The sequence below is a fragment of the Protopterus annectens genome, chromosome 7.part0 (genome assembly GCF_019279795.1).
Source record: "Protopterus annectens isolate FY-2018-M chromosome 7.part0, PAN1.0, whole genome shotgun sequence".
Taxonomy (NCBI): domain Eukaryota; kingdom Metazoa; phylum Chordata; order Ceratodontiformes; family Protopteridae; genus Protopterus; species Protopterus annectens.
The window spans coordinates 1,690,879,531-1,690,902,941 of NC_056739.1; the positions used below are offsets into that span (position 1 = coordinate 1,690,879,531).

Consider the following 23,411-nt stretch of genomic DNA (forward strand, 5'->3'; position numbering starts at 1 on the left):
GCCATGGCCTGAAGTTAAACGCCAAGAAATGCATAGTCATACCTTTCGGGAAAAACAAGGTTACCCCTAGCTAACATATAGGTGGCAATCCACTGAGCACAGAAGAAGTCATCAGGGATCTGGGGACCCAGGTTGACAGTAGCCTTTTGTTTGACACTCATGTTGCTAAATTAGTTTATTATTTATTTATTTTATTTTTATTTAACATTTGTTGACCGGGAATGTCCGACTAGGTTCCACAGATCCTGTTTTCAGCAGAGGCCCGGGGAGAAATGCTCCAGAAGCATGTCTTTAGAATGTGGGAGGAAACCGGAGTGCCCGGAGGAAACCCCTTGACGCAGGGAGAACATGCAAACTCCACACAGAAGGCACCCCAGCCGAGAATCGAACCGGAGAACCTCTTGCTGTGAGGCGACAGCATTAACCACTGCACCACTGCGCCGCCCGCTGCACCACTGCCTTCTATATTGCCCACCTGGTCATGAAGGGGTTCACATCTAGATCAAGGGAGGTCATCGTCCCCCTGTACTCATCACTCATTAGACCTATGATTGAGTACAATGCCCCGTTCGGAATGTATCTGACCCGACACCTGCTGCAGCTTGAAAGGCCCCAAAAGTTCCTCACCAAAAGGATAAAGGGTCTCAAAAATATGTCTTATGCTGCCAGACTGAAAGAACTCCAGCTCTACTCAGTCTCATACCGCTTGCTCAGAGGTGACCTGTGCCTGACATATAAGGCCATGTCAAACCCAGATTTGATGAATATGCTTCACCTCAAAAAATCTAGATCCCTCAGAACCACAAGGCGGAGACTTAAACCTCGACACGGTTATAAATAGAACGTGCTGGAGGGACAGATTCATCACCCAGAGACTCCCTATGCTGTGGAACAAAATCCCGGTACATGTGAGGCAGAGCACCTCGATGGCCTTGTTCAAGAGGAATCTTGACCAATGGATGGGAGATCGCAGATATACCCCAGGTATTACTTCAGTGTCACTGCTTGACAGAGGCACAGCAAAATAATTGGCATAGTTTTTATCCAAACTAAAGGGGTGGTGAAAACCACATAACTATGGGCTAGGCTTACAAATGCCCTTGGGCAGATAGCCTAGTATGAACCTATGAACCTATTAGATTTGGCAATTCTAACTGTCCAAGTTGATTCGGATTGATACAGTGATGAGTTCTATAGGAGGACCCAGCTGCAAATCTGGCAATATTGTTGGAGGAGGATGACAGTTGGCTCAGATTACTTCTGCATACTTTGGTATAGATAGGGGAGGCATAGAGCAGGGTAGAGATAAGGTGGGTGCGAGCAATGCTGACCCTGGCTAGAGGAGTTAGAAAGGGTTTGATCATGTAGAGGGAACCTAGTTTCTTATTCACTGTTTTTATGGTGTTATTAACGTCAGGCTCATAAGACAAGTTATTACCTATTAGTACTCAGAGTAGTTTGGTGGTTGGCTCAGGAGATATTATAGTGGTTATTCTTGTTTACAGGAGATGCAAAAATCGCAGCAAGGCTGGCCCCATTGTTGGAAAATAAATTCTGCTACATTCTTATTGAGGGGACCATTCATGGGGTAATAAGATGTACCTGCTCAGTAAATACACCAGACTTCCCCAGAATATATGTGTTGCTATAAAAATGTAGTTGGAAAAGATTACTCACTGCCAAACCCTGAGCACTTCTTGACACAAGGTAAGATCCGCTTCATCCTTGCTTGTTTATGTACCAAACCACTGACATGTCTGTCTGAATCACAATCCTTCCTGAAAGGAGCATATTCTGAAAGGTCTGCAATGTCAGAAGCACTGCTCTCAAGTGGAGGACACTAATATGCAAAGCGGCCTCTTCAGGGGACCATGTGCCTTGGACGGTCTTTCTCAGGTAATGCCCCCCCACCCCCACCCTAGCTTGGATGCATCTGTGGTCAAAAGGGCCTTGGGCTGAGGGGGAAAGAGCAAACACCCTTCTAGAAAATCATCTGACTGAATGCACCACATTAGATCCCTTTGGCATATATTACAGATTCATATTAGAAATGATACGGGAAGATGAAGTATTGACCACCGGGAGACCAGCATCCATTAGAGAACTCTTGTGTGCAATTTGGCTAAGGGCAGTAATGTTACTGCTGCCGCCATTTACCCCAAAGCCTGAAGAACCAAACGGGCTGAGATATTGGTACTGCAACCTCTTTTTACTTGCGATTTTATTGCTCAAAATCTTGAAAAGGGAAGTGAGGCTATAGCCGATTTGGAATGGAGTAGTGCTCCTATGAATTCTAGAATGACTTGGTTCCAAGACGAGACTTTTCGTAATTTATGGTTATTCCTAGTAGAGCACAGGTTTGGATCACTTTTTCTCTTGCCAAATGAGCTGATGCCTGGTCAAGGCAGAGATGAGTAATCATCCAAATATGGAAACACCTAGAATGCCTGCAGTCTCAAGTGAGCTGCTACGACTGCCATGCATTTGGTAAACTTGGGGGCTGTGGCGAGACCAAATGGCAGAACTCTGAACTGGTAACGACAGACTCCCAGCTGGAAGCGTGAAATTATCCTGGATAGTCTGGTCATCTTTATATGATAGTAAGCATCCCGAAGTTCTATGGAGCACATCAAATTGTCCTTTTCCATAAACAGAAGAATGGGCTGAACTGTGACCATCTGGGACTTGCTTCTTTTAAACCGATTTGTTTGAAATGCTGAGAGACAGAATTGGTCTCTAGTCCCCTGTTTTCTTTGGCATTAAAAAGAACCTAGAGTAAGTTTCGTATTCTAACTGGTCTGGGGGTATCTTTTGGATGACTTTTCTAGCAGCCTTTGAATTTGAGATGCTGCTTGTTCCCTCTGTTTGGGTGGGATATCAGGGAACTTACTTGAAATGGGTTACATAATGCTGTTTTCTCTTTATCCACCCAAGTATCTTATTTCTAGCCAGGCTCTCTGGTGCAGGGACAACCACCACCAGATTGCCCCCAGAAGGGAAGAATCAGGCTTCCACTCAGGAGCACTGAAAAAGTTCACCAACTAAAGAATCTCTGAAACCTTGGTTCTGTCAGCCACCTCCACCACGACGGCGGCGTCTACCATTCGATTTCCCCCCTCTGCCTCTGGGGGAGGCTCCTCCACGTGAGTCATGGAAAGATCCTTGGGAAATTTTAAACATTTTACCCTTGCCTCAATGATTCCTTGAAAAGGATCTTTGAGGGGGTGGAAAAATGTACGCCCATGGCAGAAAGGGTCTTTCTATCCTTTTCACACCTGGACAACTTATCTTTAATCTTGGGGCCAAAAAGACATTCCATGAAAAGCAGCATTGACGAACAAAGACTTCAAGGGCTCAGCAAAATCACAAATGCATCCAGGCGTGGGCTCCTAATGGCAATGCCTGAACCAGCTGCCCTAAGGGTTCCTTCAGTTGCATCATAAACGAGCCTTATGGAGGAGGTGAATATAGAATGTAGGGTAGCCAACTGAGAGGTGACAGATGCTTTCACCTCCTCAGAAATGGATCCGAGAGGGTACCCGATAGCTTAATAAGATCCCTCTCGTCTTGTGAAATGTGCCAAATAGTTCAGTGACCTTAATGCAGAGGTCACTGAAGCATACACATGATCTGTACACTCGCATCTCCTCAAGCGGGAGATAAAGACAGCATTGTAAAACCACCAGACTAAACAGTTTCTTTCCACTCTCCATTAGACTGTTGAACTCTTGGGAAAAAACTAACCATGACATCTGTTACATAACTAGCCTATCAAGGGGCTTATTTTACGGATGTGCAATAACCAAGTGCAATACTAAGGTAGCTATACACTGAAGGACTGTAAAGTGCAATATACAAACTGTGCAGTAATTCAGTCTAATCATAGATATGCTGCTATTGTTTCAATTTTACTTCAACAATATTACCTTCATATTGTTCCTTGTCTTCCTCGTCAGCTGTTTTGGGATGGGTATAGGTCACTGCTGTAATACTTTACTTACTAATTACTACTTATTAAAATTCTACTGTGACATTTAATTAATTTTTCTGTCTATATGTGCAACTGTTTCCTGCACTGAGAATGAAACATTGTAATTTTGTTCAGCTACACTGCTGTATACTTCTGGATGACAAAGTTTTCTTTGACAGGTTTCCAGAATCTGTCCATTGCCAGAGACTCCTTGTTGGGGAATGAACAGAGAAACTTTCTTCCGTAAGTTCCTCCTTAGTGGCTGCAGCCACAACCATGGCATCAACGGGCATACCTTTGGACCAAAACTGCTTATCCTCTGGAATGGTCAACATTTTATCCGGCTTACTGGAAATTGACTGAATGCTAACATTTTTATGGGATTGGTCGAACAAGAATGTATTTACACTAATTTGTTAAAAAGTATGTGAAATATTATTTTAGATATATTGATGATTTGATTTTTTTATGTGAAGATGGTATACATCTGGTATCAAATTTTGTACAGGAAATTCAACACAAAAGGTTTGATATATCTTTTGATGGATTACAATATGTACAAACAGTTTCTTCTTTGGATATTCATTTGCAAGGTATTGTTGGAAAACATGTTGGCACAAATATTTATAGGAAATTTGGTTTGCCACATGTTTTGATGGGTACTATTTGTCACCCTAAACATACCATTGAAGCCTTACTGTATGATGAATTTTTGAGAATTTCCCGCTTGTGTAATGATGATGATATATTTATGAAGGAAATACAGCATACTAGAACTATGTTTATAAAAAGACAGTATGATGTTAAATTGATTGATGTGGATATCCAAAAGGTACTGAATATTAGATATAATACTAGACCCTTACTAAAATAGAGGCAATAGTTATGGTGGTTATAAAATAGAATTTATTTTTAGTCTCTACTTATAATGTTTGTAGTGATAGTATTAAAAAACGTAGTACATTTTTGGGAATTTTTAAAGAATTTTGGTGAACTCAATTTAATGGATAAAAAATTAGTTTTTTTTTCTTATAAAAGGGGTATAAATATTAAGGACATGGTTGTACATACCAAATTTCTTAGACCGGAGTTGAAATTATATCATCATATTGCTAGCGGAGGCATGTCATCATGTGGCAAATGTAGTGGTTGTCCATATATAATTAATTTTTTTCCTTATATTAACAATATTAGTTTTAGATGTGATGGGAGATATAATTGTAGGACTGAGAGTTATTTATGCCATAAAATGTGGATGTAATAAGTTTTATATCAGTCAAACTAAGAGAATGTTTAAGATTAGGTTACTTGAACATTTGAGAGATATTAGGGTAAACAAGTTAGAGAGCCCTTTAGCTCAACATTTTTATGAATATCATGGTGGCCAATGTGATAGTCTACAAGCGACTATTTTGCAACAAGTGGCTGTAAGTGATTTTGATGTAAATATGATCAAAACATTGCTTCTAAAAAAGAAACCATTTTTATTTTAAAATATAACACCTTGATACCCATAGGTCTGAATACAGACTGTTGTTGGAGAAGTGTGGTTTAAAACAGTTCTATCTTTTTAAATTGCTTAATTGTTTGATTAATGAACAATGATTGTAGCTGGTATTATTTAAACTGCTTCTATATGTGGTTTGTTACTCCTTGAAGGCTTACTGTGGCCGAGGCGCTAGAGAAATAAAGAAGATTTTATCATTTTGGTTGTGTCGTTTTGTGGTGCAGCAATTTGGGTCCAGCTGTTCGTTGGAATTGACTGAATGGTGTCTGGATCCTACCATGCCAGCCTCAAGATAAAGTTAATGAGCACGTCAGCAGGCTGAGTCACCCAGGAGGTAGATGGGCCGATACCAAATGCCTCCAGGAATACGGATTCCGCCGAAGGGTTGCTGGGCTTCCAGCCACCTCTGTTTTAGGATTTTCCAGGATGTGTCTGAATGAGACATCAGAAGTTGACCGTGGGGACCCTTCACCCTCAGCAAAACCTGAATCTTCGGTGACCAAATCAGGGGAATCGAAAAGCTTCCTCCTGCATGTTCCTTCTTGGGGACTTTCGCAGCGAAGTACTCTGGAGAGGTGTCAGAAGTGGGGATACCCTGATGGGAAAGCCTTGGGTTTCAGTACAAACTGTCCCTGTGCAGAGAACAGTTGAGACTCCAGATGCAGAGATGGTACAGATGTAAACAGAGGATCCAAGGAAGTAGGTACCATCTGAGTCAGTGGTGCAGACGAGGCTCTCTCCATGACTGCAAAGGTGATCACACCAAAGAAAAATAGGACACAGGTTCGAGACAGCCAGTCTCTGATCCACAGTCCCTCCCTGTCCCGAGGACAGTCTGAGATTGAAGTCAGAGCCGAACTAACCACTGCCAAGGCACTGAGGTGTAGAGACTGCTTCGAAGCCCTCAAAGTAGAGTGAAGCACCTCAAACCAGAGTAGACTCAGTTACAAGAGTTCTCTGGATCAGAATGAACTGAAAGTACAGTTTTGTACCTACCATAAATGTAGATGTCCGATAGGTATGCATCTGCAGTCCTTACATATGGGTTGTCCTGCCTCAGGCAGCCCTTCGGTCGGCCGGATTCCAAAGTCTGGGTCCGGCGTCGGCTGATGTCGCCCCTTCCCCGACGTTAGAGCGCCTGGGGTATAAAAACGTCAGCAGACACCATCTTCTTCAGTTTTTCTTGCCCCAGATGCCAGGTGCCCTCTAAGGAAGGCTAAATTTGGTTGAAATAATATTGCAAACATGCACAGTAATATAAAACAAATACACCATAGTAGATAACCCCAGCTAGCTATAAGACGGATAAGTACCCAAGAAGTACCACAGAGGGGAAGGAGGGAGGGTAAACCTGACTGCAGATGCATACCTATCGGACATCTACATTTATGGTAGGTACAAAACTGTACTATGTCCTTCAAGGATGCATCTGCAGTCCTTACATATGGGTAGAATACCATAGCCAAGCTGGGGGTGGTAGGCTCTAAGAAAATGATGGTGTAGCTAAAATGCCCTGCAGGACTGCCGTAGCAAAGCCTGCTCTGGATCTGGAATATAAGGGTAAATTGTAATGCTTGGAAAATGTATGCATGGAGCTCCATGTAGCAGCTTCTAAAATGTCCTTGGTAGCCACCCCTCTTAAGAAGGCTGTGGAGGTGGCTGTAGCTCTGGTGGAATGAGGTCTGATGTTAGCTGGCACAGATTTTCCATGATAAGAGTAGCAGAATCGAATGCAATTTCCTATCCATTTTGAAATTGTCTGTTTGGAAATTGCTTTTCCTTGAATGCCTACAGCATATGCTACCAACAGCTGGTCAGTTTTTCTGAAAGTCTTAGTTCTGTCCAAGTAGTAGCGTAACTGTCTGTGAATGTTCAGGGTATGCAGAAGTTTCTCTCCCTTGTTTTGTGGGTTTGGAAAGAAGGTAGGCAGGTGAATAGCTTGGTTCAATGAGACCCTGGATACCACCTTTGGCATGAATGAAGGATTGGTTCTCAAGGAGACTCTGTCCTGATGAAAAATAAGAAATGGTTGTACTGCCATGAGTGCCTGCAATTCAGATACTCTTCTTGCTGAGGTTATGGCCAGAAGGAAGGCAGTCTTCCAAGACAGGAACTGTAACTCTGAAGATGCTGCTGGTTCAAAGGGAGGTAAAGTCAACTTTTCCAACATGAAGTTAAGGTCCCATGTAGGCACTGGTAGTTTTCTTGGAGGATTGATGTTTTTAATTCCTCTTAGAAACTGCCTTAGGAGAGGATGAGAGAAGACAGGTGGATCAGTATTGTATTCTGCTGAAATTGCTGAAGCATGAATTTTTATGGAAGAGTAAGAAAGGCCATTATGGAACATGTCTGCCAAGTATTCCAGGATATGTGCCATGCTCATCACTGTGGCATCTAGGCCCTTTGCGGTGCTCCAAGTGTGGAATCTTTTCCAATTTGCTGAATATGTCTTTCTCGTGGAAGGTCTGCGAGCTTCCATGATGATATCCTTCACTCTCTTGGATAGCTTTTCCTGGTGAGGAATCAAGGTATTTTCCAGGCTGTCAGCTGCAGGGTTTTCAGGCTGGAGTGCAGAGTTTTGTAATTGTGCTGTGTCAGAAGGAGTGTCCATAGTGGTATAGGCCACGGTTTCGTGTGTGACAGGCTCCGTAACAGTGGGTACCAGTGCTGCCTTGGCCAGTCCGGGGCTATTAGAATCACTTTTGGCTGCTCCGTCTTGATTTTCAGTAAGACCTTGGTCATTAGTGGGAGTGGTGGAAATGCATACACTGTTAGAGTATTCCAACTGAAAGAGAGGGCGTCCACTTTCCATGCTTGTGGGTGGTATGTCCTTGTGCAGAATTTCTACAGCTGATGATTGTGGTGGGAGGCAAAACGATCTATGTCCAGCCTCCCCCATGATTGTGTTATCTGAAGGAAGATGTCTGGGTGCAGCATCCATTCGTGTGGGTCCATGGTATTTCTGCTTAGGCTGTCCGCCAGTATATTGTCTTTTCCTGGCACAAACTGGGATTGCAGCTCTATATTGAGTTTTAGGGAAAGTTCCCAAAGATTCATTGCTAGTCTGCAAAGAGGGTAGGAATGGGTACCTCCTTGCTTGTTTATGTACCACATAACTGTGGTATTGTCTGTCCTTATTAGCAGGTGGCCTTGATGTAGAAAGAGCTTGAAGGCCTCGATTGCATGAATCACTGCCAGCATTTCCTTTTGGTTGATGTGCATGCACAATTCTTTCTGAGACCATAGACCTTGGATGCATCTGTCCTCCATATGTGCTCTCCATCCATGGTCTGAAGCGTCCGAGGTAATGGTTTGGCTGGTTACTGGTTTGCTGAAAGGCAGGCCCCTGTTTGACTGGCTTGCTTGGGCCCACCACAGGAATTCCTTTTGAAGGCATGGAATGCGTGGTATCAAAGCTTCTAGGCTGTGATTGTGCTGAGACCATAAACTCCTTAGGTACCATTGTAATTTTCTCAGATGCAGCCTTGCTTGTGGAATCAGAAGAATGCACGATGCCATGTAACCCAGGGCCTGCAGGATTTTCCTTGCAGTCATCTGAGTTTGTTTTGTTAGATTTTTGAAGTAATCCGGTAGTTGTCTGTTTTTCTTCTGTGAGAAAAGCCAATTGGGTGGTTGTATCTAGTTCCGCACCCAGAAAAGTTATTCTTTGGGATGGCACAAGTCTTGACTTGTGAATGTTGACTGTGTATCCCAAGGCCTGCAGTAGGCGGATGGCATAATTCAAATGTTTTTCCAAAGTTTGTTGGCTGTCCGCTTGTATAAGGCAGTCGTCCAGATACGGGTATATTTGAATCCCCTGAAGTCTGCAGTGTGCAATTACTGATGCCAGGCATTTCGTGAATACTCTGGGCGCAGTAGGTAAGCCAAAGGGCAATGCTGAGAATTGATAATGCTCTGAACCTGCAAGAAATCTGAGGGGTCTTCTGCAACTTTGTCTGATAGGGACATGCAGGTATGCCTCCTTGAGGTCTAGAGTTACCAGCCAAGACCCCTTACCCAGCATGGGAAGGAGTTGCTGTAGGGTCAGCATTTTGAATTTTGACACAATGAGATAAGTATTCAGTGCGGACAAATCGAGAATAGGCCTCCATTGTTTTTCTTTTCTTGGGACAAGGAATAGTCTGGAAAAAAATCCTTGGCCTTGTTCTGCGAGAGGAACCTTTTCTATAGCTTTCATTTGCAATAGGTTGGCAATTTGCTTTAAAGCCTCTGCCCTCTGATTTGGTGGCAGGTTTGGCATTCCCTTTCTTTCTGGTAATGTATGGAAATGGAACCTGTATCCTTTGTCTATTATTTGCAGTGTCCATTTGTCCCTTGTAATACTGTGCCAATTTTTTTAGAATAAGGACAACTTTCCGCCCAAAGGTGCTTCTAATTGAGCCCTGGTCGGCGGGGTCAAGGTGAAGTCATTGAGTCTGTCCTTGTGCAGCAGTTGTTGGACCTGCACTACCTCTCTGGTTAGGAGGCTGCCACTGACATCCTCTGTAGGAGCCTCTAGCTTGCCCTCTACCTCTGGCACGCCTGTTCTTCCTCTTTGAAATCTCTCTTCTGGAAAGGACCATTTCTTAGAAGGCCAATTTCTGCTGAATCTTGGTGGTTGTACCTGGAGGAAATCTTTGACTGTTTGTACAGATTTTGCCTTTTCCTCAAATTTCTTTAAGACCTCTTGAGCAGTGGAGCCAAATAACTTTTGCTTTTCCAGTGGAGCATCCAGAAGCTTAGCCTTAACATGATCTGGCAGAGATTGTTCCTTCAGCCAGGCATGTCTACGTATGACTGCACCTGTCATTGCTGACCTACATGAAGCTTCCAATGCCTCATAACCACACTGCAAGAAATGGTTGCTAACCTGTTGTGAATTATGTACCAGATCCTGAAGTGACTTACGATCTAGGGGTTCAGGCGGAGACAGTTTTTTCTGCAATTCATCTAACAAATACTCTTGGTACTGTAGCATATGAAATTGACAATTTAAAGCCCTCATAGACAGAGTGGAAGAAGTGTACACCTTTTTACCCCATCTCTCTAAAGCCCTGGACTCCCTTTCAGAGGGGAGTGGATTTTTAGAAGTGGCAGCTGCAACCCCTTTAGGACCCTGGGAAATAGTTTCTGGGTCAGCAGAGTGGGCCTTGTAAAGGAAATGATGCGAGTCCGGGACCCTGTAGTACCGATCGGGTTTAACAGGAGCCGGAGGAAGGGTGTCAGGGGTAGTGCTAGACTCAGAATACACCTCATCAATGACACTTAAAACACGAGGAATAGCCAAAGGTCTATGCTGAGGTAAATGAAGAAAGGTCCTTAATCTCTTCCTGGAATCGGAGAATTCCTGGCCCTGCCACTGGAAATGCTCTCTCATGGAGTGAAGGGTCTCCCCAAAGGACAGCTCTTCAGGAGGGGAGGCAGAGAGAATAGATACCTCTGTATCAGAATCCTCATAGGCCGTGAAGGCCTCCTCCTGGTAGTCTGACAGAGCAGAGCCATCAGAGGCCTCCATCAGAGGACTGAGGTTCAGCAGACTCAACCCTGGGCCTTTTGTCTAGTGGGGGTTGAGAGCCCCTGTCCGGATGAGACTGAGAGCCCCTAATTAAGGAAATAAGGTCCTCAGCCAAACTTAGTATCAGAGAACCTGTAGTGGATCCCTGAGAAATAGACTTGGGAGGCAGAGTTTTTTGTTGCTTAGCAGCTTTAGCCCTAGTGAAAGCTTTTATGGACATGGATGCAGGGGGCCTGGCTGCCTCACGTGCTGGAGTAGTTTTGTCTAGGGGAATGGTGTAGGTAGGTTCCTGAACACCGATTTGCAAGGGTAATTCTATAACCGACTCAGAAAAGGCCTCCGGGACCGAGGCTGTCTGTTGAGCGGTTTCTACAGACGGAAGTACCAAGGACTGTTTCAGCCGAGACCGAGACACTCACGGCAGGCCTAGGAGCGGTTTCAGCCGAAACCACGGTCCGTGTGTGTCGGTCCTTGTCCTTCTGTTTCTTAGTTAAATGAGAAGTCGGAGTCTCCGACGGCATTTTATAAGAGAAACTAGCCCCAAAAATTCCTCTGCAAACTCCGACCGACGCCTAAGAGTGCGTCGATTAAAGGAGGCACAGGCAGTACAGGCAGAGACATCGTGGTCTGGGCCTAGGCAGGGGAGGCAGTAGGAATGGAAATCCTTATGAGGTATTTGTTTCCCACAAGTCAAGCAATTATTAACTTTAAGTGTTTGATCTGACATCGGCTGTGGCAAGAGAGAGTCCCCAACGGGGTACTTAGCTTTTTGAAGTCTTCGGTAGCTGAAGTTACAGGAGCTGGCCGACCGGCACTTGCGAACTGCTTCGGGCACCACGCGGCAAGAATGACTGGGGAAGATGGCGTCTGCTGAAGTTTTTATACCCCAGGCACTCTGACGTCGGGGAAGGGGCGACATCAGCCGACGCCGGACCCAGACTTTGGAATCCGGCCGACCGAAGTGCTGCCTGAGGCAGAACAACCCATATGTAAGGACTGCAGATGCATCCTTGAAGGACATCAGCTCAGAGCAAGCCTCGGATCAAAGGACAAAGGAATTCTCAGATCCGAAGCGGACAGACCCAGACCACTCAGATCCAAAGGCTCCAAAACCTTGAAAGGAGTCAGAGTAGGAATTGGTAAAGGAGTATTGCAAAAACAGATCTGCTGACCCAAATGGGTAGAAGTTTGAAGGATCACTGACTAGCTCTGAGCCGAGGGAATTTTCCTAGCTAACCTCTCCACACAGTCTTTCGTCATAATTCTGGAACAGCGAGTGAACATTCCTGAAAGATCTGTGCCTCAAATAGAAGGGGGAAGGAACTCTGGAGGGAAAGTGGGTCCATCGAGGGAGAAGTATTTTGTTCTGGGTAAAACTACTACATCATGAGGTCTCTGCGTCGGAAACAAGGGGGTCTGATTCAAGGTGCGTTTAATTTCCTTGGTTTATCTGATCCAAGGATCATTTCTTTATTTCAGATCAGAGGATGAAGTCAGAGCCGTAGATTTTGGCTTTTTATTCTTAGGATCCAAAGGAACAAATCGATCCGTAAGAGACCTTTTCAAGGACTTCTCCGAAGACTTAGAAGAAGCGGTGAAGTGCTTGAAGTGGGAGAAATTTTTCCTAGAATTTTGTTTAGAAGCTCCAGATAAAGCCTAGCTAAAGGACAAGAGTGAACCCTTCAGTATTATGTTTTTGCGTTCAACCAGAAACCTTGGGTTGAATGCATGACAGAATGAACAATTTTCTTAAAGATGAAGGGATCCAAGACAGTAACACAAAGCATACGAGTGTCAGAAATGGGAATTTTTCCAAACACAATTTCCACACTCTAAAACTCACCGGGCTTTTATCTTTCTCAGACATCTTAACAAGTGACTCAAACCAAAACTGCAAACTTTAAAGATTCTAACTATAACACAATAACTAGTTTTTTAGTTTTTTTTTTAAAAAAACAAAAACTAAAGGAAAGAGATAGAGCTACCTAGAAAGGTAGTTAAGAGCTATGACAAGTGTATAAGGGAAAGGGAGAAAAAGACAAGACAAGACAAATGGAGAAAACAAAGAAACACCAGTAAAAAGAACAACAAAAGTATCTAAATTCAAGTTTGAGTCTAGCAACCATGTCTTTCGCTGGAAGCACCAAACAAGATCTGGGGTAATGGGGGGTTGGTGCATTCTGGGCAAGGGGAGAAGCTCGAGAGTTCTAAGCTGCCACAAGCTTTTCCAACAGCAGAGTCGGATCCAGTAGTTCGGATCTGAACCCATCAGTTGATGAAAGAATGGAAACTGGTAACTGGATCAAATTCTTGCTCCACTTCAATCAGCTCATCAAGCTAACTTGAGGTTCTTGACACAGACAACAGTCTTATTAACAGCATATGCTGGATGACAGGAGGAAAAAAGTGTTTTGTCAGGCAGATTTGAAGAAATCCACTGAAAAGGGAAGACTCCCACTGTAATTTGTAGCTTTGATGGACTATCCTCGGAACCTACCTGTCTAAAACAATCAGTTGCCAAGACAGCAATGGAGATTCAGAGTTTCTGGCGGGATTAAACTTCTTCCAGGGTACAAAGGGGGAGGAAAGTCCATCATATAGTCATTTCTAACTTGTAAGACTGTCCTTTGTTCTGGGGTTCCTTCTTTCTTTTCGATACATCCCTGCCACTGCTTTTTATAAATGTCTGCTCCCTAGCACATTGCTGGCACTAATTTATTTTGCTTTTGATTGAGACTAGGAAGCATAGGATCCCTTAAATAAACTTGGTGAAACAGGGCTGAAACGTTTGAAACATTCTGTGAATCAACTTCAACCTGTCACCACACTTTTTAATGACCTCTGGAGCAGAATATCGACAAACTAGTTCTCTATCCAAAGGAGAATTCAAAATTTCACTTTTGGGCATCTGGGAGACTTTCTAAATGCAACCAGGCAAGCTTTCTCATAATAGTTCCAGTGGCAGCATCCCTTGTGGTAGCATAAGTAGAATCAGTGAAACAGGAAGTCTGAGACAAGTACACATTTTAAACAATGGGCAGTGACTTGAGAAATGGCAGAATCCAAAATTACACAAAGCAGATTTTCCCTTGCAAGAAGCAACTAATGCCAAAACATTGTTCATATTCTCACAAGAGGCAAGGATAACCTTCCAACTGTTGAGCTAGAGAGTTGAGAATTCTAAAAACAAGAGCTGCAGAAGCATATACATTTCCCCCAAATGTACTGGGCATCCTCAGCACCTGCTAACTGCTGTCTGGGGGGGGGGGGGCAGCTATGAAGTTTGAGTGATGTTGCAATGTTAAGGAACATCAGCCTTCTGTAGCCTGGCACTCTCGGCAAACCATCCAGATAAGTGGACCAGCAATCCACCCGGCTTCAGCTTCCATTGCCTCTACTTCTACCAGTCTATCAAGGATTACTCAAAGCTTTCACCGATTCCATTTTTAGCCCTAACCCTGGTTGATGTGGACACCTGTATCAACACAAGAACCTTCCTAAGCTTATGCATTTTAAGACATATGCAGAGTCACAGGTTTCAGAGTACCCATCCCATGTGCTCATTCCCAGATAATTTTATCATCTGCAAGTTACCTCATTCAAGTGACAATTAGCCAACTTGAACAACAATCCCAACCACTTTCAAGCTGCACAAGTTGACATCAGCAACTCTGTTCACACCATCCTCAACCCAGCTCCGGCAGTTCATAAGCCCTACTCAAATTCTGGTCATCTAGCCTATAGCCATGACTTTATATCCTTCTATGTCACAGAGCCACGTGACATTTGCAACTCAATTTTGCAACATCTTACACAACTGTGACTAGGTTACTCAGAAGGCACAGCAGCTTCAGCTTTGAAAAAAAAAAAACAATTCAAACAGTAAACGTAGCTAACTTATACCTGAAATTGTAACACAACCTCAGCTATTTAAAATCATACACTGTGACAAGTATTTCAAGTAGTAGTGGAAGAAAAACTTACCATGCATGACAGACAGTACTCCTGTTTGCTGGGGAAATGCGGCTTGATAAAGAGGATTGCTGCTCAAACATATAAAACCAGACTCAAAAGGGAAGGCAGGAATATATGGTCTTACAGTAGAGGATCCTGATTTGCCACGATGTAGATCGAGAAGCTCGCCTTCTTTAGTTTTGTAAGAACAGCGTATCAGTGCATCAAATGGTACTACACTTCCTCCAACAAGACTCATCACTTCTGAAACTACCATATACCCCACATGGTCTTCCGATTCCAAAAGCTGAAATGGTAAAAAAAAAAAAAAAATCATATATACAGAACATACTGCTTCAAAAATAAAAACGGAATGCTAAAAATATAGTTAAAGAAGCAACTGGGTACAAACAAAAGTTACTTACCATGATGACTGGTCTGCAAGAAGGTGGCAAACTCCAAAACAGAACTAATATTGCAGGCTTTAGGACCAATCCAATAATATAAGCTTCCCAGGATGCTGAGGACCCTCTTCCTTTCCTACCACACACAAGGTACATTGCCACCCTAAAGCTCATGCAGTAGTACTAATTAACAGACAATTATCAGCAGGGGAAAAGAGCACTATGCTAGCTACATCAAACACAGAATTTGAGATGAAGATGGACCTACCTCTAGCAATAAAAAGGAGCTCATTCTTTACAAGAAAGTGCTGTCCTAAGCAAATCCACCTTTGCTCACATCTTTAATGAAGCATCACCAAGATTTAAAATTGCCCCCACTGGAAGACCTAGAACTGAATATGACATCATCTCAAGTAACTTGCAATTGTACTGAAGGTACAAAGCTCTTGCTGCACAGATATCATACAAGGGTGTACATCAAAATGAGTCTGTAAAGGTTGCTACCACCTACTAAAATGGGCTTCATGTCACCCAGGATGAGCCCACTCCACACTTGACATAAGTTTAAGTAGCTGAGAAATACCTGAATGGGGTATGCTTGGATACATTCTGATCTAATCTGGTTTTAGCTAATGACATAAAAAGCTGGTCAACCTTACATATCTTGCCACTTTAGTAAAAACAAAACCTAACCTGGTAATCATCATATAATGGAACAGAAATACTTTTAGTTAACACACACAGGAAAGAAAAAGAAATAGGTTGATTCTCTGGTTCAGACCATTCCCACTGTCACTTTAAAATAAAACAGATCAGCCTTCTTCCGTCCATGGCACAGAACGAAAGACCTAACTACAAGTCCTATCTGATTAGATGCACAGGTGCTAGAGGAAATGGGCAAGCAAACAGTCAAGTAAGTAGCCAACACTAACTTGCTCATTCTGGTGTGAAGCAGCCCAGCTGCTACCTGCAGCTATGTAAGCCATAGAGAATCTGCAATACACTGCACTGTGAGGTAGAAGCAGTGCATGTTTGTGTGCATCAGAGCATTCATGTGCCTTTTGCAAGCAGCAATTTCAGAAGTTGCAGCTACTTACAAGCAGGGAAGTTTGTCCCAAATAAATAACTGGTGCCAAAATCACAGATTTAAACTAAATGTGAAAAACATTAATGTATTCTTTGGGAAGTTGTCTATCACAGGGAACTACCACGTTAACAAAACGCCCCTGAGAGCTGACTCGGCTGATTGGGATTTTGAAACTTATGTGGACAGTGACCTCACTTTTGAGCAAAATGCACCCACTACTTTAAGAAAATACTTTCATACTACATGGTTTAAAAACAAAGGGACTGTCCAGATCTAGGGAGGTTATCCCCCCCTTTACTCAGCCCTCATTAGGCCAATCAGTGAATATAATACCTTCCTTGCCTTTATCTGTCCAGACACATGCAACAACTTAAATGCCCACAGAGACATCTTACTAAAAGAATACAAATACCCTACAGACTGTTAAGACACGACCTGTGACTGGCACCCAAAGCAGCTTCCAACCCAAAACTGATTAATTTACTGCACAACAGCAAGTCAACTGTAATCAGAAATACTCAGTCTAGAGATACAAAACCTCTTCTGAAACAACAGAACTGTTTAGAGCGCCAAGTATATCTCACAGAAGATACTGCTGCTCTGGAACAAACTCATCATCCACATAAAACAAAGTCAATCTCTATCAATACTCAAGAGCAACTTGGATCTATGAATGGGAAATGGATAATTTAGCCCAGGACTGTCAATGTACTACTAATGGGCAGAGGCAGCTCTTAAATGCTTTATTCCATGCATGAGTCTCCTCAAATTATTTATGGTATGATTCCCAGTGATTCTCATTTGCTGTAATATGTAATTATCAACAGAGGATGGGTAAAGCGAATCTCTGATCAAATGGGAAGTTAATTTGAGCACAAAAAGGGGAAAATGGCTAGGCTTAAAATGGCCAACAAGGGCAGCTAACCTAGTTTTTCCCTATGAACCTAAAAGGTAAGAATCTATTAAGGGAAGAGGGCAAGAGTTAAGTGAAAAGCAAATCCCCCCAGCTGAACAAGGTAGTTTAAGACTACCTGATTCAAAGGGATACTTTACAACTACACAGTTAAGACTTGTATACATAAAATAGAAGCAAAAGATTATAAACCAAAGTGGAAAGATAAGATGAAACTCGGGGGGGGGGGGGGGGGTAGTTAGAGGGATAAAGCCAGACTAGGATTCTGGATGCAAGTCAAGGAAAACCACCACCACTACAGAGATTATTATTTTCATGCAGTAGTAGAAAATATTCAAAGAATTAAGCCAGTATGGGAATGGAGCATGGATATTTTATCAAAAAGTGTATCTTCAAACAAGTGACTGAAAGAAATTAGCTAAGGAATCATGGTACTGGCAGCAAAAAACTCAGGAGGGAAAGAGATGAGGCTAAAAGGGAAATCATATACTTACCTGGTGCAGGGATAATCAACCCCCCCGATTGCCTCCAGAGAAGCACTGGTAGGATCTATCCAAGAAAGAATCTCTGGACCCCTAGCTTTGTTGGCCTCCTCTGCTGCAGGTGCGGCATCGACCACTGGAATTCCTCCCTCTGCCCCTGGGGGAACTTTTTCATGAGTGTCCTGGAAAGGACCGTGAGACTTCCTGAACCACATCTTTTGATAACATCATTGATTCCTTGAACATGATCTCTAAGGGGTCAAAAAAACATATGCCTATGGCAGACAAGGTCTTTCCATCTTTTTCACACACAAATAATGCGTCCCTCACTTTGGGGCCAAACAAAGATGTGCCATCAAAGGCAGCACTGACTAGAAAAAGTCCTGAAAGGCTCTGAAAAATCACATAAGCACATCTAGGCATGTCTACGGATGGAAAAGCCTGAACCCACTGCCCTTGAAGTTCCTTCGGCTACACGCAAAATGAGCCTCACGGATGAATTTGAAACAATCGCACGGCAGCCAATTGAGGAGTCACTGATGATTGGCCCTTTGCAGAAATAGACCCTGAGAGGGTATCGGACAGTTCCTTAATCAAATCCCTCTGCAACTTTGTAAAATGTGCCAAATAATTCAGTGACCTTAAGGCGAAGGTCTCTGAAGCACAGATACACTTCCTAAACCAGGCCATTTCCCCGAGACTCCCTGTTAGGGGGACAGACATTGGAACTCTCTTCAGCAAGTTCCTTTTTGGAGGCCACCCTCACGACGATGGCATCAACTGGCACTTACCCCAAAACTGTTTATCCAAAGGTGGTATCATAATCGTTTGGTCTCTGGGGTATGGGCTCAACTGTGTCAGGTTCCTTCCATGCCCGGCAAGAGACCTATTCTATAAGCCCAGTGGGTGGAGTAACCCAGGAAGTAGACAGGCCAGTACCAAAAGCCTCCAGGAATACACACTCCTCAGATGAAGGGTTGCTGGGTGTCCAACCACCTCTCTATTTTAAGAGCTCAAGGATGTCTCCAAATGAGACATCTTCTGGAGGTGACTGTGGGGACCCTTCAACTTTAATGAAATCCGTATCATAAGTGACGGACTCTTGAGAGTCCAAGTGCTTCCTCTTGTACTTGTTCTTAGGGACCTCCTCAGTGGGATTCTCTGGGGAGGTCTCAGAAGAAAAAAAGAATTTATGTACTCACCATAACGTTCCATCTGAGTAGTTGTACTTCATTTGTCTTCAACCTGTGGGTTACAGATCCGTATCGGATCCGAGACGGCAACTTCTACTAGCATTAGCTCCAAGCTCCAAACTCCTCCCCTTACCTATAATACACATCCACTGCCTTCCATTGCCACATCGAGTTTGCTCAAGTTATACTAACAACCTGACCTGAAAGATTTACTTGTGACCTATACTGCAGCCTGTAGGCTGATCATATGCCAAGGTCTGGGGGAAGGAGGGAGGGATGGTTGAAGACAAATGTACAACTACTCAGATGGAACATTACAGTGAGTACACAACTTCTTTAACTGAAGTAGTTTACTTCATTTGGTCTTCAACCTGTGGGACAGAGTCCCCAGCTACTAAAACTCCTGGGAGGCCCTCAAGGAAGGATACTCCAGAGCACCGCAGAATCAAAGGATGCTCTCTTTCTGGAAATCAAATCCATTTTTTAATGAGAAATAAACGTATGAGATGAGGACCAAGTAGCTGCAGAACAAATATCATCAAAAGACACACTAGACCAAAAGGCAGCAGACGCATCCATGGACCAAGTGGAATGAGCTTTCACCTGACCTGGAGGAGACCTACCTCTCTGTCCTTGTAGACCTGCACGATACATGAAGAAATCCATCTAGCTATAGTGACCTTGGAGATGGTATCCTTCTATAAACCCTTTCTGGTGAAACCTAACAATTGATCAGATTTACGGAAATCTTTTGTCCTCTGAAAATAGAATCATAACTGTCTATGAACATCCAACATGTGGAACTTGTATTTCATCTGGTTAGTAAAATTAGGTAAAAGCACAGGCCATTTGATGGTCTGAATGATATTTACTGGTGATGCCACCTTAGAAAGAAAAGATGGATTGGTTCGAAAGGAAACCCTATCTTTATGAAAAATCATGTAAGGATTTTTGATGGAAAAGGCCTGTAATTCTGAAACCCTTTTTGCAGAGGTAATAGCCACCAGAAAAGCTGTTTTCCAAGATAAACATTTCAGATCTGCAGTTGCGGCAGGCTCAAAAGGCAGACCGACCAAAGCTCGAAGAACCATCGTAAGGTCCCATGGGGGAGCAGGATCTTTGACCGGGGGGGGGGGGGGGGCCATAACAAAAAGGTGCCTTTGATAAAGGCTTTACACAGTCTGGAAGAGGCTAAAGAGGCAGAATTCTCAGCCACATGAAAATGGAGATGGCAGCAAATGAACTTTGACAATAGAAGAACTAGCTTCGTGCTGAAAAATATCAGCTAGGAAATCAAGAATGGTGGAAATAGGAGCTGTGAAATGGTCTAGACTCCTTTGAGAGGCCCAAAAGGAAAAAAGTTTCCACTTGCTGCGATAAACCTTCTTGGCTGAAAACTTATGAGCAGCCAACAAAATAGATTTAACCGAGAAGGACAGTCCAGGAGTCATAGCAATCATGGGAACTGGAGCAGCCAAGCTGTGAGCTTCAGGCTGTCTAGATTCGGATGAGGCACCCCCGATGGGTGTAAAATTAAATCCTGAATGAGATCTAGGATCCAAGGTGGAGCCAGAAGGTGAGACCAAAGGGAGGGAAACCATACCTAGAGAAGCCAGAACACGGCAATGAGGATCACTTTGCTCCCCAGTCGACGAGCTTTCTGTAGAAACCTCGAATTAAAGGTACTGGCAGGTAAGCATACAGAAGACAGAGAGGCCAAGCATGAACTACAGAGTATCTGGGGGACGCCCCTTGCAGGGGGTTCAGAACGAAAAACTTGCTGCACTTCATGTTTGAAGAAGATGCGAAGAGATCGCAGCAAGGTTGACCTCAGTCGCTGAAGATCTGTTCCGCTACTGACAGATTCAGAGACCACTCATAAGGCATCAGAATGGTCTGACAGCCTGTCCATTAGGATGTTGGACCGTCCCGGAATGTGTGTTGCGATAAGAAAGTGACCGGTGATCACCCATTCCCACACACTTACGGCCTTGCGATAAAGGGGATATGATCTGGTCCCTCCCCATTTGTTGATATACCAGACCACTGACATGTCTGACTGAAGAGCAATGGTCTCCAGAGGAAGAAAGGCACGAAGGGCCTACAACACTAGAAGGACCGCCCTAATCTCTAGGACATTTATATGCAAGCTGGTCTCTAAGGGGGGCCACACACCTTGGACTGTCCTGCCCGAACAATGCTCCCACCCACCAGAGTTGGGAGGCATCCATGGTCACTGTGGTTTGGGCCAGGGATCCCTCCAAAGTGTCCGGACAGCTCATCCACCATATGTGAGACGACAGACAGACTCGACTGAGTTGAACTGGTTATGTCAATGGCAGTTCCAACAGGTACCACTATACAGCTAGAGTCCACTGTAGAATTCTCATGTGTAACCAAGCACACGGGAGAAGAGTTATTGGTCTCCGCCATCGAGCCTAGGGCCCTCAACATTGATTCTGCCATTGGAAGATAAGAACGGTAGATCAGGGAGACAAGCATCATCAAGTTTAGAACTCTCTCAGAGGTCAGAAATATTTTGCACCGACGAGTATCTATCCTGGCAACAATGTAGTTTATCACCTGTACAGGATCTAGGAGAGATTTGGATACGGTGATTATGATCCCCAAATGCAGGGCAATAGTCAGGAAATAATCCCTGGTTTGGGAAAGTAGACGCCTAGTGGGAGCAGTGAGGAGCCAATCGTCCAGGTGCGGATAGACCTGAATCCCCTGAAGCCTCAGGTGACCCGCTACCACTGCCATCACTTTGGTAAATACCCCGGGGGGGGCTGTGGTGTGACCAAAGGGTAGGGCTCGAAATTGGCAATGATTGACTCCTAGCTGGAATGGAGGAACCTTCTGGAGCTTCTGTGCATTTTTATGTGATAGTAAGCATCCTGGAGGTCTAACGAGCACATCCAGTCGCTCTCTTGCAGGTACGGCATGATGGACTAACGTGACCATCTGGAACTTCTCTTTCGCAACTGCCAGGTTCAGGGTAGAGGGGTCCATACCTGGCCTTAAGTTTCCCATTTTCTTTAGCGCCAAAAAGAACCTGGAGTAGAAGCCCGATCTGGACTGATCTGGGTGGACAGTTTCGATGATTAGTTTTTCTAGCAGCTTGGAAATTTCCTGTGCTGCTGCCTCCCTTTGCGTGGGTGGTACGTTTGGGAGATGTGGGGGAACCCACGAAGGGGATAGAGTATCCTCTGGATATGATCTGAAGCACCCAGCGGTCCATTGTTATGGACTCCCATGCCGCTGGGTGCAAGCACAATCATCCCCAGACTGCCTCCAGAGTACAGCAGTCAAGCAAACCCTCAGGGTTGCTACCCGGGTCTGTCAGAGAAGAGACACAAAATTCCTCGGACCCCCTTTATCTCTGGGCCGGCATCCATTCTGTCCCCCTCTGTCTCTGGGGGAAGAAAAGCCCTGAGTGTCCCAAGAATACTGTGACTTCCGGAACCACATTTTTTTTGCCCTCTCTGGTTCCGGGAAAAGGACCTTAGAGACATCATGGAGATCCTGCTCCAGCGGGGAGGTTGTTCTGCCCCCAAACCTTCTTCTACTCCAGGTTTTTCTGGACTAATATCTCCTTCATTGTCCTACCGAAGGGTGTAGAGCCGTCATAAGAGGCACTGGCACACAATGCCTTGAAGGGTTCAGAAAACTGACATAACCTAAGCCAGGCGTTACGCCTCATGGACATGCAGGACCCAGCCACCCTAGCCACTCCTTCCATAGTAACGGAGAAAAGTCACATGGACCTGTTAGATGCTGCTTTTAAAGTGGCCATCCTCGTGGAGAACAAAGCCTTGTCATCCTGCGACATGGACTTGGGGGGAGACTCCTCCAGCTCCTTTACCACGTTGTGTTGGAGTCTGGTGACATGGGCCAAGTAATTCAGCACCCTAATGGAAAAGGTAGCTAAAGCATACACCCGTTTCCCTAGGTGATCCAACATCCGTGACTCTCTGTTAGGAGGGTGGACCAAGGAACGCTACTGGGCAAGTTCCTTCTTAGTGGGTGCTGCTACCACCATGGCGTCCACGAGGGAGCCCTTATTCCAAGATGGCCCATTTATGGGGGAGCTTGGGATTTTGTCAAGTCACTTTACGATAGGTTCCATGGTGTCCGGTTCCCTCCATGCCCACGAGGTAACCAGATCCACCAAAGGATCTGCAGGAGGGGACACCCAGGAATTAGATGGGCCCGTGCCGAAAGCTTCCAGGGACACAGACTCATCAGAAGAAGGTTTGGGGGCAGAACAACCTCCCCGCTGGAGCAGGATCTCCATGATGTCTCTAAAGGAGACATCCTCGGGAGGTGACCTTGGGGAACACTCTTCATCATCTAAGTCCGTGTCCTCGGTGAGGGACTCTG

At 44.3% G+C, this 23,411-nt stretch overlaps 1 protein-coding gene across 1 annotated transcript in view; it reads right to left on the minus strand.

Annotated features, from left to right (window-relative positions):
• Window positions 1-23,411, minus strand: part of TICRR (TOPBP1 interacting checkpoint and replication regulator) — a 3,405,639-nt gene that overhangs the window by 3,150,925 nt on the left and 231,303 nt on the right. Inside the window, exon 4 of the mRNA XM_044078205.1 lies at window positions 14,977-15,253. Within this exon, the coding sequence (XP_043934140.1) occupies window positions 14,977-15,253 (277 nt within the window). The remainder of the gene's footprint in view (window positions 1-14,976; window positions 15,254-23,411) is intronic.